Source organism: Malus sylvestris, chromosome 5 (assembly GCF_916048215.2).
Source record: "Malus sylvestris chromosome 5, drMalSylv7.2, whole genome shotgun sequence".
In the NCBI taxonomy this organism is placed as follows: domain Eukaryota; kingdom Viridiplantae; phylum Streptophyta; class Magnoliopsida; order Rosales; family Rosaceae; genus Malus; species Malus sylvestris.
In genome coordinates, this window is record NC_062264.1 from 35697242 (window position 1) to 35711085 (window position 13844).

At 37.3% G+C, this 13844-nt stretch overlaps 3 protein-coding genes and 1 pseudogene across 3 annotated transcripts; 2 read left to right on the forward strand and 2 right to left on the reverse strand.

Moving 5' to 3' along the window:
- Positions 1-20: 20 nt before the first annotated feature.
- LOC126624574 (NAC transcription factor NAM-B2-like) lies at positions 21-1506 on the reverse strand. Its single transcript, XM_050293638.1, has 5 exons — positions 1414-1506; positions 1074-1309; positions 796-979; positions 455-705; positions 21-371 (listed from the first exon to the last, which is right to left on the reverse strand). The coding sequence occupies exons 1-5, from the start codon at positions 1424-1426 to the stop codon at positions 297-299; spliced, it is 759 nt and encodes a 252-aa protein (XP_050149595.1). The 5' UTR covers positions 1427-1506; the 3' UTR covers positions 21-296.
- A 77-nt stretch (positions 1507-1583) lies between these two features.
- Positions 1584-4219, forward strand: LOC126624576 (uncharacterized). The gene is made up of 4 exons (XM_050293640.1): positions 1584-1999; positions 3132-3327; positions 3412-3746; positions 3831-4219. The coding sequence occupies exons 2-4, from the start codon at positions 3132-3134 to the stop codon at positions 3882-3884; spliced, it is 585 nt and encodes a 194-aa protein (XP_050149597.1). The 5' UTR covers positions 1584-1999; the 3' UTR covers positions 3885-4219.
- A 62-nt stretch (positions 4220-4281) lies between these two features.
- On the reverse strand, positions 4282-6054 carry LOC126624575 (NAC domain-containing protein 68-like). Its single transcript, XM_050293639.1, has 5 exons — positions 5895-6054; positions 5324-5496; positions 5033-5213; positions 4683-4939; positions 4282-4592 (listed from the first exon to the last, which is right to left on the reverse strand). The coding sequence occupies exons 1-5, from the start codon at positions 5905-5907 to the stop codon at positions 4518-4520; spliced, it is 699 nt and encodes a 232-aa protein (XP_050149596.1). The 5' UTR covers positions 5908-6054; the 3' UTR covers positions 4282-4517.
- A 5182-nt stretch (positions 6055-11236) lies between these two features.
- LOC126624592 (uncharacterized protein At4g26485-like) lies at positions 11237-12877 on the forward strand (annotated as a pseudogene).
- Positions 12878-13844: the final 967 nt, after the last annotated feature.

Below are 13844 nucleotides of genomic sequence, written 5' to 3' on the forward strand. Positions count from 1 at the left end.
TGGATCCCTAAACACCAAAATCGATGAATTGGTTGACCCAATCTAGTTGGTTTCGTAACGTTTGTATAGGTGAAACAACACGATCTGGACTTTACGACCCAAATCAACGAAGCTCAGGAATACATCTCGACCAGTTCCTCGCCGTGCGAAATGGAGGTACCAACACAAACATGCAGTACACAGGGTGAGGCTGGAGTGCCTTGTGGGAATCAAAGTTACAAACAATAACAAAGTAGCAACATAAAGAGAGATCCCTACCCTCAACTACCGACAGATACGACGACTTCAAATTCTAATCATAATTCGAGCGAACTCTGCACCTCCATGTAACTCCCGTCGTTGTACAGCTTACAAAGGAACCAAGGACCATCCTGTACACAAATTGAAACCAAGACATTTTGAGCAGAATGAAGAGAGTAATAGATGAACATATATCACAGGCTAATTTTTATACCTTTAAGTTGTCTGGACAAGGATCGAGTCTGTACTCGATGATCTTGTATCCGGTCTTGGCGCCCGCTGCACAATACTCTAGTAATTGTTTAACACCGACTTTCTCGCCCTGATGAAGCACGTCCAATTCTTTGCCAAAGATCCAATGTCCGGCCTGAACATGATCTGTACTAGTATCAGGTTGAGTTTCGTTTGGGCGGCTACGGGTGAAGAAATACCCAACATTTCCAGCAGCAAGAGCACGGTAGTTTTCTGTAACATTCGTGGTAGTCAGTCTGCCAAACACAGACAGGGGTACCCAATTCTTGCTTAAAAAAAAGATGAATTTGGAAAGAAACATACCTATTAGGTTCTGAGGATGCTTTGCGTAGACGTCAGCTTCTTCAAGGATGGCATAAAAACCAAGAGCGTTTTCGAGGCACTTTTCCCTTAAGTGGTGATGAAGTAATATTCCATCGTCTGGGTTGAATGTGTAACCAAGGGATATCAACCGTTTTTCCAACTCGCGCTTTTTCAGTGCTTCCACCTGCAAAGATTATCTTAAAAGTCACTTTTTTTGTTGTTGTTGGAGTCGGATTTGAGCGCTGAGCGCTGTGGAAATAAAGAAAGAAAATAACAACCTGTTTTCTAAATATCTCGGCTGCCTGAATTTCAAGGCGGCAGGCAGCAAAGGAAGAAGATACACACGCCAGTCTCTCTAGTTCCTGCCGTTCAAACTCCTCTTGACGTCGGTAGGACATCTTGAGCGATTCCTCTTCTTCGCGAATCCTCTTCAACTTTCTCAATTCAAGCTTATTAGTCCCCCAAATTTCCTCATCCTTATCAGATTCAACCCTAACCCTAACCCTACTAGTCTCTGCACAACAAATCAATCAATCATATTCATGGATTTTGCACAAACAATCAAGTTAACAAATGAATCAATCAATCAACCCATCAAAAACAAAAAGGCAGGCTTACTTCTCTTCACCATCGCTATCGTTGTTGATTCTTCTGAGCCAAAATCCAACCCCAAGTTGTTCGTTTCGGACGGATCAAGCCTAAAGCTTCCGAAGCAAGTTTTCCATTGTTATTTATCTTCGTTGGGCCGTTGAAAATGCTTTGGGTTGATAAAAGAGTTGGGCTTTCTTGAATTAGGCCCGCCCATATTACTTAAAACTCATTGGCTGGTTGTACTCACGTGACACTCACGCTATTCTTTTAGTTAGAGTTGCTAATCGTGTATTAAGTTAGTTAAATCTGTTGGATTAGTGACTAACCAGCTGAGCGACCCGCGTTATTTCCATTCAAATACCCAGCAGCACAGCTCAGCTTGAGGATTGTACGATCACAGCGTCAGATCGGAAACCCTAGTTCTCTTCTCTCTCTGGTTTTCTGTGGCTTTTCGCTTGGAGTTGTCAATTTCTGGGTTCAAGGATCACTTTGGTAAAACCTAAATGGAGCCGAGGCAGCGCAAACCCGGTTGAGTGCTTTGCCTCGCTCCCGCTGTCTCGGATCCCTTGCGTGTCGTTCAAGTAATTGGATTTCAACAGACAGATTTGACACAGTATGTTCATCTTCCAAACTGTTGTTTAATTCTTTCAACTCTTTGTATTTACAATGTTATTTACCTGCCTGCCTGCTTCATTTGGATATATACATACATAATGGGAAGGCAAAAGGATGGTTGTTTTCTTCCTTGATAATTTTCGGAAATGTGTGTTGGATTTTGGGATATTGGGGATATTTGGGGTGTTGGGTTTGCAATATTGGGGGGCGGGGTTGGGTTGTTGGGGGTTTGGTCTGGTGCATTATCTGTTTGCTGCATAGGGATCTAGTTTTATGGAAATCAATCCAGTCCAAGAGTCCATGACATGGGATTTGTTGAGAAAATTGTGTCTGTTGGGTCGGGTAATCGAAGGAATCATCCGCCTCATCACTGGGAATGGAAATGATTCAATACATTGCATTACAATAAAAAATTTGTCAGAGATGCTTCAAAAATATGTAATCCATCCGAACCTTTTCTTTATTAGGCTCTTTAAATGTCCCTGTGATCCCATAATTCCTGACATAACAAGTATTTATTTAATTTTGTTTATGCTAAAGCAATCTGTGATATGCACTTGACGTTGGAATCGATCAAGTGCTTTGATAATGATTATGCACTCTCCTAGCTAGAAAATCTACAAGTCAATTTCGCTTAACGGAGGGAGCTGGGATTCGAAGCAATCTGTGATATGCACTTGATGTTGGCTTGGCTACTTGTTGTGACTTGTAATAACACTTTCCTAGCAGCCCTGTCAGTCAATTTGGGCTCTAGTCTTTTCAATTTAAGTTTGGGAGAATTAACACTACACTTTGTCGTACCCAGTGCACAAGGCTTCCGCTTTACGCAGAATCTGGGAGAGGTAAATGTCGGCTAGCCTTACCCCCATTTATGGAGAGGCTGCTCCCAAGTCTCGAACCCGAGACCTACCGCTCATGGGCGAAGGAACTTAGAAAGATAAAATTAACAATTCTCCGTTGCTGTCTTTGCTGTTTCATTGGAGTCGTTTGTTTCAGTTTGTTATGCAAGTACTGGGGATCTTGACACACATTCAGTTTTTGAGTTTCCACTTTATACATTTGCATTGTTTAAAACACATATCAGTTTCACATTATTATATGCTGATAGTTAGTTTTTGTTTTCATTTTAGATGCGTCGTCCCTATATACAATACCTTCCCGCTTTTAATGGAAATCGTAAGCAATTTGGGCCACGTAGAAGATTTCCAAACTATCGAGTTGCAACGCTTATGAAGTGGCTTTCGAAATGGCTGGCCGACGAGCTATCTGATGAATGCCCTATTCCCGTATTTGACATTTTCCGATGTTCACCGAGAGTCCTACTTGGTAATAATTATTAGTTTAAGTTGTCTTTTCCTTTCATTAACTTTATGTGCTCATTTTGGTGATTGATATTTTTACTTTAAACAGAGCATTACTACCCCTTTGCCAACATCGGAGAGAGAACTAAACCTGTGTTTGTTATCTCCCATGATCTTCTCGTGGACGGTATTCTACTGCGTGCTGTGCGAGGAAAAGCAGCCTTTCCAGAATATTGGATAGAAGGACCTCAGAAATTGATCAAGAAAGACGGTGTCGAGTTTTGTGCTAAGACACAATTTAAGCTTTATCAATCTAAGCTTGGGCGTCCAAGTCCAAGAAGCTGTCACATTTCAATGGACCAATATACACCGATAGTGGGAAACGACCCTGGGCCACACCCTTTAAGTTTACCTTCATCTGAAGTACCAACATTCCTGCTCATGGTGCAAACCTTTGACTTGCTTTTGTTTTTTGTTTATAGTTCCTTGTTTCATACAATAACCTTATTATACTTGAAAAATATGCAGCATGGTCGATGGTCCATATTCAAGATATATCGCGGTCGACGTTATGTGGAATAGGACTAATGAGTTTGACAGCGTGGTCGAGGTTATGTGGAAGAGCAACCATGAGATTGATGGTCAGATGGCATTGTTTTGGAGGTAAGTTGTTGCTGTTCAACAGCTCAACGGTTTCAGCATTGTTTTGGATGTAAGTTGTAGTTGTTCAACAGCTCAACGGACATAGTCACGGCTATGGAGAATGAGTTTATACTTCAAATTTGTCTCACGGGGAGTATTTGCACTTGCAAATGGATCTTTCGAGTTACCTCGTTGTAGCTTTTATATGGACCATTTTCAGTTATCTCATCGTGGCTTAATGGTTTTGAAATGTAGAGTTGCAGTTGTTTTGGAAACAGTTTTGTCGTTAGCGGTTATATAGAACTGAGTCTCAATTACCTGAATGAGATCATAAATATGAAAACACCATGAACATGCCTTAATAAAAAATTAAGATGACAAGGTATGCGCATGAATCTGGATTGATATCAGAGTACCAAAGTAGCCACACAAACAGAAACAAGATGCCTGTCTATGGATAAACCGACTTCAAATTCAAATCGCAGTTGCAACGGACATCGATTAGCTCAGTCAAACAACACCGGAGGATGACAGAGCCGAAGACATGAAATGGTACATCATTAAGGTGAAGTATCAGCCATTAATTAAACTCTGCACCTCCACGCAACTTGCATCATTGTACAGCTTACAGACGAACCAAGGACCGCTCTGTGCACAATTTGAAACCAATGCATTTTTCAAACAAAACGAATGGAGGAGTCAATAAACGGACATATTTTATAGGCTAAAACTTCATACCTTCAAATTATCTGGAAGAGGATCGAGTTTGTACTCGATGATCTTATATTGGGTCTTGGCATCCCCGTCACAATACTCCAGTAATTGTTTTACACCGACTTTCTCGCCCTGATGAAGCACGTCCATTCCGTTGCCAAATATCCATTTTCCGGCCAGAACCTGCTCTGTACTTGTACTGGTACCAGGTTGAGTTTCATTCGGGCGGGTACGGGTGAAGAAATACCAAACATTTCTAGCACCAACAGCTTTGTATTTGTCTGTAACATTACTAGCAGTTATCCGTCAAAGACAAAGAGCAGTACCCTAAACCCTAAACCCTAGAAACATAATAATGTATCGGGAGAAAATACCTATGAGGTTCTGAGGATGCTTTGCGTAAACATCAGCGTCTTCAATGGAGTGAAACAAAAGATCCCCGTCCAAACACTTTTCCCTTAAGTAGTGACAAACTAATAGTCCATCTTCCGGGTTGAATGTATATCCGAGCGATATCAACTGTACTTGTAAATCTCGAATTTTCATTGCTTTGCTCTGCAGAGATAGATTATCGTAATGTCTTCTACTTCTGATGTCAAAAGTTCAAATAAACAAATAAATAATGAAAAAAAAGGGGCAAAAACTAGGGACCAAATGCAACATACTAGTTTGTTCACCATCTCCGTTTCGTGAATCAACCGAATCCTGCGCTTCTCTTCATTTTGATCACCTATTCTGTTTGCCTCCCGTATATCAAGAATCAACTGCTTCCTTCTCAATTCAATCGGATCCGTCTCCAATTTCTCCTGCTCCTTAACAGATTGAAGCCTACTACTCTCTGCACAACAAATCAATCAAATCATCCCATGCACAACGCACAAAGACACACAAATTTAAGGGCCGTTCGATAACCATTTCAATTCAAGCAAGCTTATTGATGCACATCCCCATTTTTTCCTCATAACAAATTCAATCCCACGACTCTCTGCAAACGAATCAATCTATCATTCCATGCAAAACACACAAATATACACATATCAACGAAACGCAACTCACAATCTAACACAATTTTCCGATACCGAAAACCGTTCCTTTTTAAATTCAAGCTTATTAAACCCTTATTTTATTTTATTTTTTTTTCCAGATTCTTAACAAATTTAGCAAATTGATCAATAAGTCCATGCATACCACAGTTAGATAAACAAATTCGAATGTAGAAAACGGAAAATTGCTTACTTCTCTGCACCATCGTTGATTCTTCTCACAGCTCTGAGTAGAATCCAACCACCTCCAACGATGAGCAACAGCGAGCGGGAAGGTTTTTACCGAGTACTGGGAAAGCTTCCCTCGGAAGCTAAAAACGCAACCTTTTTTTTTTGTTTTTTTTGGCAAGGAAAAATCCCTCTTATAGAAACGTGTCGCAGCGTTTCGAATAACAAGTTATTTTTACAGTTTTGCCCCAAAAGAAAATGATTTTGTTTAAACGATTTTGTAATAATTATACATTTCTCTTTTTTTTTTTTTTTGGTAAAAGGATATTTTATTAAGCACCAACAACAAACATACAACACTTCAGAGGCCCAAATACTACATATCAACAAACAAAAGTGGGCCTAAAACACAAGAAAACACAAAATGACCCCAAAAAACATTTAGGCCCAAACTTAACATCACGTCTCCCAAAGCAGAAGCCTCGACACCTTCCACAGCTTTCTCCACCCTTCCAAAACCAACCAATCCATCTGATTCCATCTCCGCCATCGAGCACCGCTTCAACAGACACCACTTCCAAACCCGATTTGCTACCTGAGCACATCCATAAATTAGAAATAGCCGGCAGCTAAGCGAGAGAAGTCAACTATCAGTACGAAGTTTGTGGAAACCCACGAACGACATTGCCGAAACCGACAGATAAAAAAGATAAAGTGGTGGTGTTGAAAACACTCGAGCTGGTGGATACACCGGAACTCTACACACAATCTCAAAAGGATGCATGGCTGAAGATCGGAGCAAGGAAAAGCCAGGAAAAGTAATACCCACAGGGATAGAGGAATAGGATAGATTGGAGTAGAAATTTGGAATAAAAAGCAGTGGAATCAAGGAAAACAAAAGAGAAAGAAAACAAGAAGGAAACGGCAACCGTCCCCAGCTGAAGCTAGGGTCGGTGCCACCGGATTTTCTATGGTTTGAACGCCTCACACAGAAAGTGAGAATAACTCTCAATTTGAGAGAAAAACTCTCAACACTGAGAGAATATTGGAACCAATGACCAAAATATCGATATTATTGGCGAAATATCGTCGATAATATCGTTTTTTGAGATGACGATATTTTCACACTTATCCACTTAATTATCGTCAAAATATCGCGATATTATCACTTTTTCCTATGCAGCTCCGGATCGCTCAAGCTCCAGCTCTTCGTCACTAACCTGTTCGTCGACTTCCCCTTCATGAATTGCTCTTAGTTGTTTCCCGCCTGGGTTTGCTGCTACTGTTGCGGGTGCACTGAGGACGCGTAAGACACGTTGAAAACGAGGAAGAGAATGAGAGAGTTGACGAGACGAGGAAGAAAGGAAGAGAGTTGACGAGGTGATGGTGGTGATGTTGTCGACGTCAAGGTGGCGACGGTGCCTCGGTGTGGGTTTGGGTTCAAACGGAGAGGTAGACGTGAGTGAGATCTTTGAGAGAGATAAAAGTGAGCTGAGAGGGGGAGGCTCGGGAAAGGAGAAGAGGAAAAGAGATGGGGACTTGCCACGTGGCAAGTTGTGATAGGAGGATAAGTTAGGAAATCTCATCCGGATAGGGTAAGTGTTCAAATGACCAAATTGTAAAATTCGTTAACTTTGAGGGACAAATATCTGAAATTACAAATTATTGGGCCACCTAAGTCAGTAAAAATTGGGTACTGACACCTTATCCTAGTATTATCATGCTGATCATTTGTTTATTTTTTTTTCTCTCTTAAAATATTGTGCTATCCACCACTTCTCTTCTGGTCTTTATCTTTCTACCCCACATGTTTGTTTACCCATTTCCTCCCTTTTTTTTCCTCTTATGACCCCATCTTTTTTTGTGGTTTATTAACTCATTTCTCTCCTTTTTTTTTTATTCTTGTATGTATTTTTATTTTCTCTTTTAAGATTTCACCGTATTTATCTTAAACTCTCATATTATTTATAAACATCATATTACTTTTTAAAAACAATGTAAATATTGTTTAATGCTTATTTTATGATAATTTAAATCCATCTAGGCTCCTACCTAGATCTCGCCTAGACAACTAGCTGCTAGTTCCCAATCTGCTGTTTGACCAGTGCCTAACATTTTTTAGGATCTAATCCTAGCCAATTTAAACTTCTTACATTGGCTTTGATATTATTGCTCATAACTGCTTTGGTGGAGAGACTGTTTTCTAGTATGCAATGTATCTTACCATGTATCTTACCATGCAATTATTGGGCCACCTAAGTCACTCATGTATCTTACCATACAATGTATAAAGTGTAAAATATTGTACTAATTCATTATATATAAATGATTATGGTGTGTTTAAACTTCTTTCATTAATTACTACATATTTTCTACACTCACAATGTTTGCCAGCTCGCTATATAATCAACTTAAATAAGTTAAATCCATCATGCAATGCATTTCCTTCCAATTTTTTGTGATAAACTAATAGATAATTGACTAAATAAACATCCTGCAAAGTTTCAATAAAAATTTCCAAGTTTTTCTTACAATTTATGTGGTTTTTATTCAATTTTTATCGATATCGATAATATCCCAATATTTCCATCGAAATTTCCGTGTTTTTGGACTACTGATATTTCCAATATCATCGATATTTTAGACCTTGATTGGAACTTCCATTTCTCATTTATTTAATAGTATGGATGCGTTTGCTTGATTGAAATTTTTAATAAATAATTTTTAAATGATGATTAAGATTGGGAAATAATTTTTCAATTAAATTCTGCAAGTCGCTTGTACCTCATGTTAGAATTTTTTTTCCCATAGTATAGATAAACTTAATCTAAATTATCTTGTCGTTTGTCATAAAGAACTTATAAATTTCCATAGTCTAGATAAACTTAATCTAAATTATCTTGTCGTTTGTCATAAACTACACAAAGTCGTATACATCAAAATAGAAGAATAACTTCTCTAGAAAAATTTTCTCACATTACTACGATAAAAAGGTATCAACGGGTGAAACTTGTGATGGGAAATGACTCATGTACTTAAAAGAGTTGGATAAATTCTTCTGCTTTGGTGTAATTGCTTAAAACAATGGTTCAAAAAAGTGAGTTAGCAAAAGATGAAATTAGTGATTGGACACTTTTGATAAGAAGCTTGACCAGCATTATAAAAGCAAAGAGCATATCACTAATTCTAGAACTTGGATTGAGCTGAAAATTAGATGGAAAAAAAATCAAACAATTGACAAAGAATTGCAAATATGAATAAAGAAAGAGACACATCATTGAAAACAAGTGTTGCTTAGACTTATGGCTGTTGTGAAATGTCTTGTTACATAATTTAGCATTTCGTGGAACAAATGAAAGACCTTATGAAGATTTTAATAACAGCTTCTTAAATTTACTTGAAATGATTTACAAGAGTATGTCCGGCTCATTGAAAATAAAGACATTCACTACCACTATATGAGCCATTGAGTTAATAGCTATTTTATCTTCCAAGGCCAAAACAACAATCATCAAAGGAATTAAAAAGGCCAACTTTTTTCTGACATCTTTGATCGTACTTTTGATGCAAGTCACGCGGAATAAATGACTTTAGTTTTAAGATATGTTGGTTGCTCTCACCCTTCTTCGCCATATGAGAGAACTAGTGGACTCCCGAAGTAATCTCAGCAAAATAACACGAATGAGGATTTTATTCCCTCCTAATATCTCTCTTTTCCTCCCCTCTTATTTAAATAATTACAATTAAATTATGTTAACACTTTATATTAACTTTTTTATAAAACAATAAAAAGAAAACCGTGAGAAGATGAGAGAAAAATGAGATGGGAATAAGAGGAGAGAATTCGGAATGGCACTCATGTTTTCGTCTAATTATTTGACAGGAAGCTAGAAGCCCAGGCTTCTGCAACAAGACACGTACGCGACACAACGTACTAGAGAATTATTGTACTAAACGTGACAAGAAAAGGAAGTTACTTTTCCTCAAGTGACGTGTAAAGCATATGTTTCCTAATGGAAGCTTTATGCTTTCATTTGTGTTGAAATTTAATTAATAATTGCAATAAAAATTTAGTGTATGCAGCACGGCTCATGTATAAATGACATTGAAAATAAAAATAATAACCTTAAAATGGTAAAAACACGCATATCATTAAATATAAGCATAACACAAAACCAAGCTCATACTACCAACAATATCCTTAAATGTTAACATCGACCAAGAATTAAAATTGTATCGTCGTAAAATCATTGCATCTAATCATGAAGAATCTTTAGATAATTGTTTAGGCCATGATTTAACTTAGAAGGCCAAAATTATATGATTATATATCTCGCAACAAAGTCTTTTAAATTGATTATAGATTGAAGATTAGAGAAAATAGAAAATGTCGGACAAAGGATTGGGAGAGAAATTGGCATAAGAGAAAACAAAAGGAAATGATGAACGTGAATTATACCATATATCCCACTACAAGGGAATATTCTTGATCACGAAGAAAAATGTTGACGAAAAAAGGAAAAGGAGAAAAAAGACAAGGTAGGAAAGTAGGGGTGAGGCTACTTCATCTCCTCTCAAGGTCAAGGCATATCACAAGTCTCTTTGAGGATTTACAGAGAAATATGTGTCCCTTTTGTCAAATTTTATAGATCACCCATCAACACATAACTTCTGGCAACGAGACTTAAATTTTGGGGTGGGGGGGGGTGTTTTGTCAATTTGTTAGAGTAGCTTATTTCCACACATACTCAATTATTTTTCATTTCCACTCTTATTTATTCGTTTTTCTTATTATTTTCTTATTTATTCAATGTAAATACCAATAATAGACATGACGTACAAAAAAAAAATGAGTTGTGCAGAAGTCGCTTCTTATTTGAATAATAACTTGTCAAAACACATTAACATAACAACAAGAGTGGTACTACGTCTGTCCATTATTTTATTTTTCCACCCAGTTCACATTGATTTGCTATTTATAATTTTATAGTGCGGATGAAAAAACATAACAGTGCTGAATCCTTCATGTTTAAATTTATATTTTATTTGGTCACTTAGAACTACAAATTTTAAGTATTTATTTTCACTTATAAGTGGAAAATGTTTTAAATTTCACTTACACGATAAGACAAATCCATTATATAGTTTAACTTGACAATTAACTTCTTACTCCAAATGATATTATTAAAAAATAAATAAAACATATTTTCTTATACAGGAAACCCACATCTTTTTAAAGTTGATCTAAATCATATTTCTATATATAGCGACTCAAAAAGTTCAAAAATTGTACAAAAAAAAGTTCAAAACTTGTACTAAAAAGTTCAGAAGTTAAACTGGTATATAATTTCCCGGACCTGAATTCTCTACTCCTTTTTTTTTCCATACACTTCCATCATTCCCTTGTTTGTGTGATCACGGTTAAATCATGTCAAAATTTTATATTAATTTTTTTATAAAGATAATAAAATAAAAAGACGTGGCTTAATTGTGACTACACAAACAGAAGGACGATGGAAGTGTATGAGAAAAAATGAGTAGAGAATCCGGGTCCAAGAGGAAAATAATAGCAAGGCCAAACAGTTCTGAGAAAGTTGAAGAAGAAGAGAATCACTGAATCAGTGAAATGGAAGTGTTTAGCTTTGAGAGAAGGATTAAGAATTACAGCAACTATCAGAATATACTGTTGGTCGGAGAAGGCGACTTCTCTTTTGCCGTTTGCTTAGCCAGAGCCTTTGGCTTCGCTGCCAACATGGTTGCCACTTCTCGTGACACCAGAGGTAATTCCATCACAATCACCACCATTGACTTGTGTCAACATCCAAATAATTTATTTTTCACTCCTAATTTCAACCCAATTCTTTGATTTTTTTTAAGAAAACCCAGTTTGAAATTTTAGTAAAAAATAAAAACTGAGGGGAGCAAAGGTTTTATTTTTTTGCTTAAACTTCAACCTGAGGGTTTCTGAGTCCTGCTTGAAATCCTTTGCATGCTAATGGTAGAATTCATCAATGGTGAAATAGTAGATAGAGGGGCACACAGATTTTAGTTCCATTTTGTTTCAACAAAAGGGTTTCTGACTGATCATTTGCATGCTAAATGTAGAGTCGTTAATGGTGGAGTATTCAAAAGCTATGAGTAATGTGGAGGAATTAGAGTCCAGGGAATGCACTGTATCGCATGAGGTGGATGTCCACTATATGAGCAGGCACCCTTTCCTGACCATCGTGCGCTTTGATCGCATAATCTATAATTTTCCTCACGCCGGTTACTTGCGTGGTTCCCGTTCCCGTGAAAGCGACATGTACCAGATTTGGTAAGTTCAAACACACCCATTTATGCAGCTTTTTGTTTAAAGGGTCATCCGTTCATGGTATGTTTTATGCTCATACGGTTTTTGTTTTTGGGCAAAGCCGGTGTTCAGTATTTATATGAGAATGATTACTAAACGAAGGATTGGAATGACATAGTTTCGATACCAAGCAGAACACTAGCACGACAATGTATCAGAGGACTCAAATTCTAGACTAAATTCATGCATTTTTCAGGTATCATCAGGATTTGGTCAGGGGATTCTTCGAGAATGCAAGGGAAATGCTGACGAGAGTAGGGGAAATTCATGTGACACACAAGACAAAATATCCTTTCAGTGAATGGAATATAGTGGATTTAGCTTATCAGGCTGGATTGGATTTGGTTCATGAATAACCATTCTCGAAATGGGATTATCCAGGCTACGAAAATAAGAGAGGGGCTGGGATGTTTGACCAAACGTTTCCGGTTGGAATGTGTAGCACCTACAAATTTACTACAAATTTAAGGTGTTGGACCATTCTACCACTTCCGGTTTCCACCTTGGCGCTACTTCTTCGGGTCCATGGCCTAGATATTGTGGAATTTGGGGTCCTCACATGTAACTGTAAGCCACATCATATGAAATCTGTTTTCTTTCTTAGTTTTGTTGTGATTTTCCAGTACTACGTACATTGAGCGAGTAGTGTCGCATAAGCCTAAATTACCAACATTTAAAAGTGGTGGTTAAGGTGACTTAATGTTGTGCAAAAGCGAAAGATATGAGGCCACTAATCTAATGAGGCAAAACCCATCCAAGAAGGATTTCGATTTCAGCCTAACACCAATACTAAAATGGTGTATGGTGCATCTCCTGCTGATGTGAAATATTTGTGATGAATGCATGGGGTCCATTAAACGTACGAGTACTGAAAAGTATCCAAACAAAGTCAAAGAAGAAAACTGTTATTGGCGCACTGAAAATGTCGGCACACATTCATTGATTATAAGTTGTAAAAACTTAAAGGATAGCAAGTGTAAAACTATTATTGCATTATCACTTTTTTAAAGTGTCAATAGCAGTTTTTTTTACAAAACATATTCCAGCAAGTTTGAGTTCATCTACTTTTCTTTTCAATTTCTAGGCATCCCTTTATCTTCAACATACACATGCATCAACTATTAATCCAGCTCGAAGGTGCACGGATTCACAAGAGTTGAGCATTAGTAGCTTTTCAATTGGGAAGTAATTTCTACACATCATTTTTCTCCCTTTACACAATTCTATTTGTTTTCCAAGTAATTAATCTCTGCAAATAATGCATCGGAATTTACCAGAACAAAACTGTCCCAATTAAGTTTACTTCAATATTTTGAAAAACTGAACAAGTGAAGATGATGTTGGATTTTATTTATATCAATTGTATCATGGTTTCAAGTAGACATATTCCTTTACTGGAACGAGTTTAAAAAGAATTGACGTTAGCTTGTATGACATCAGTAACATTTAACCTTGTTTGGTATAAAGTTGGAATGAATGAAGTTTTTGTTCTAGCTAGAGTAACGTCTCCTATCCTTAAGTTGGTCCATTTCTCCGTTTTTCCTTGAATGTACTTTTAAAATAGTGTCTTATTTATTCCAATCAAATTATCTATATATCATATGATGCCTTAAATTAATGAAG

Bases quoted from the DNA above. Each gene is read 5' to 3' on its own strand.
- LOC126624574 (XM_050293638.1), bottom strand. The intron at 980-1,073 runs GTTGTTATTTTC...TAATCTTTGCAG, and splicing joins CCGAGATATTTAGAAAACAG to GTGGAAGCACTGAAAAAGCG. The intron at 372-454 runs GTATAAAAATTA...ATTTGTGTACAG, and splicing joins CTTGTCCAGACAACTTAAAG to GATGGTCCTTGGTTCCTTTG.
- LOC126624576 (XM_050293640.1), top strand. From the start codon at position 3,132: ATGCGTCGTCCCTATATACAATACCTTCCCGCTTTTAATGGAAATCGT. The intron at 3,328-3,411 runs GTAATAATTATT...TACTTTAAACAG, and splicing joins TTCACCGAGAGTCCTACTTG to AGCATTACTACCCCTTTGCC. The intron at 3,747-3,830 runs GTGCAAACCTTT...AAAAATATGCAG, and splicing joins TACCAACATTCCTGCTCATG to CATGGTCGATGGTCCATATT.
- LOC126624575 (XM_050293639.1), bottom strand. The intron at 4,940-5,032 runs GTATTTTCTCCC...GTAATGTTACAG, and splicing joins GCATCCTCAGAACCTCATAG to ACAAATACAAAGCTGTTGGT. The intron at 4,593-4,682 runs GTATGAAGTTTT...AATTGTGCACAG, and splicing joins CTCTTCCAGATAATTTGAAG to AGCGGTCCTTGGTTCGTCTG.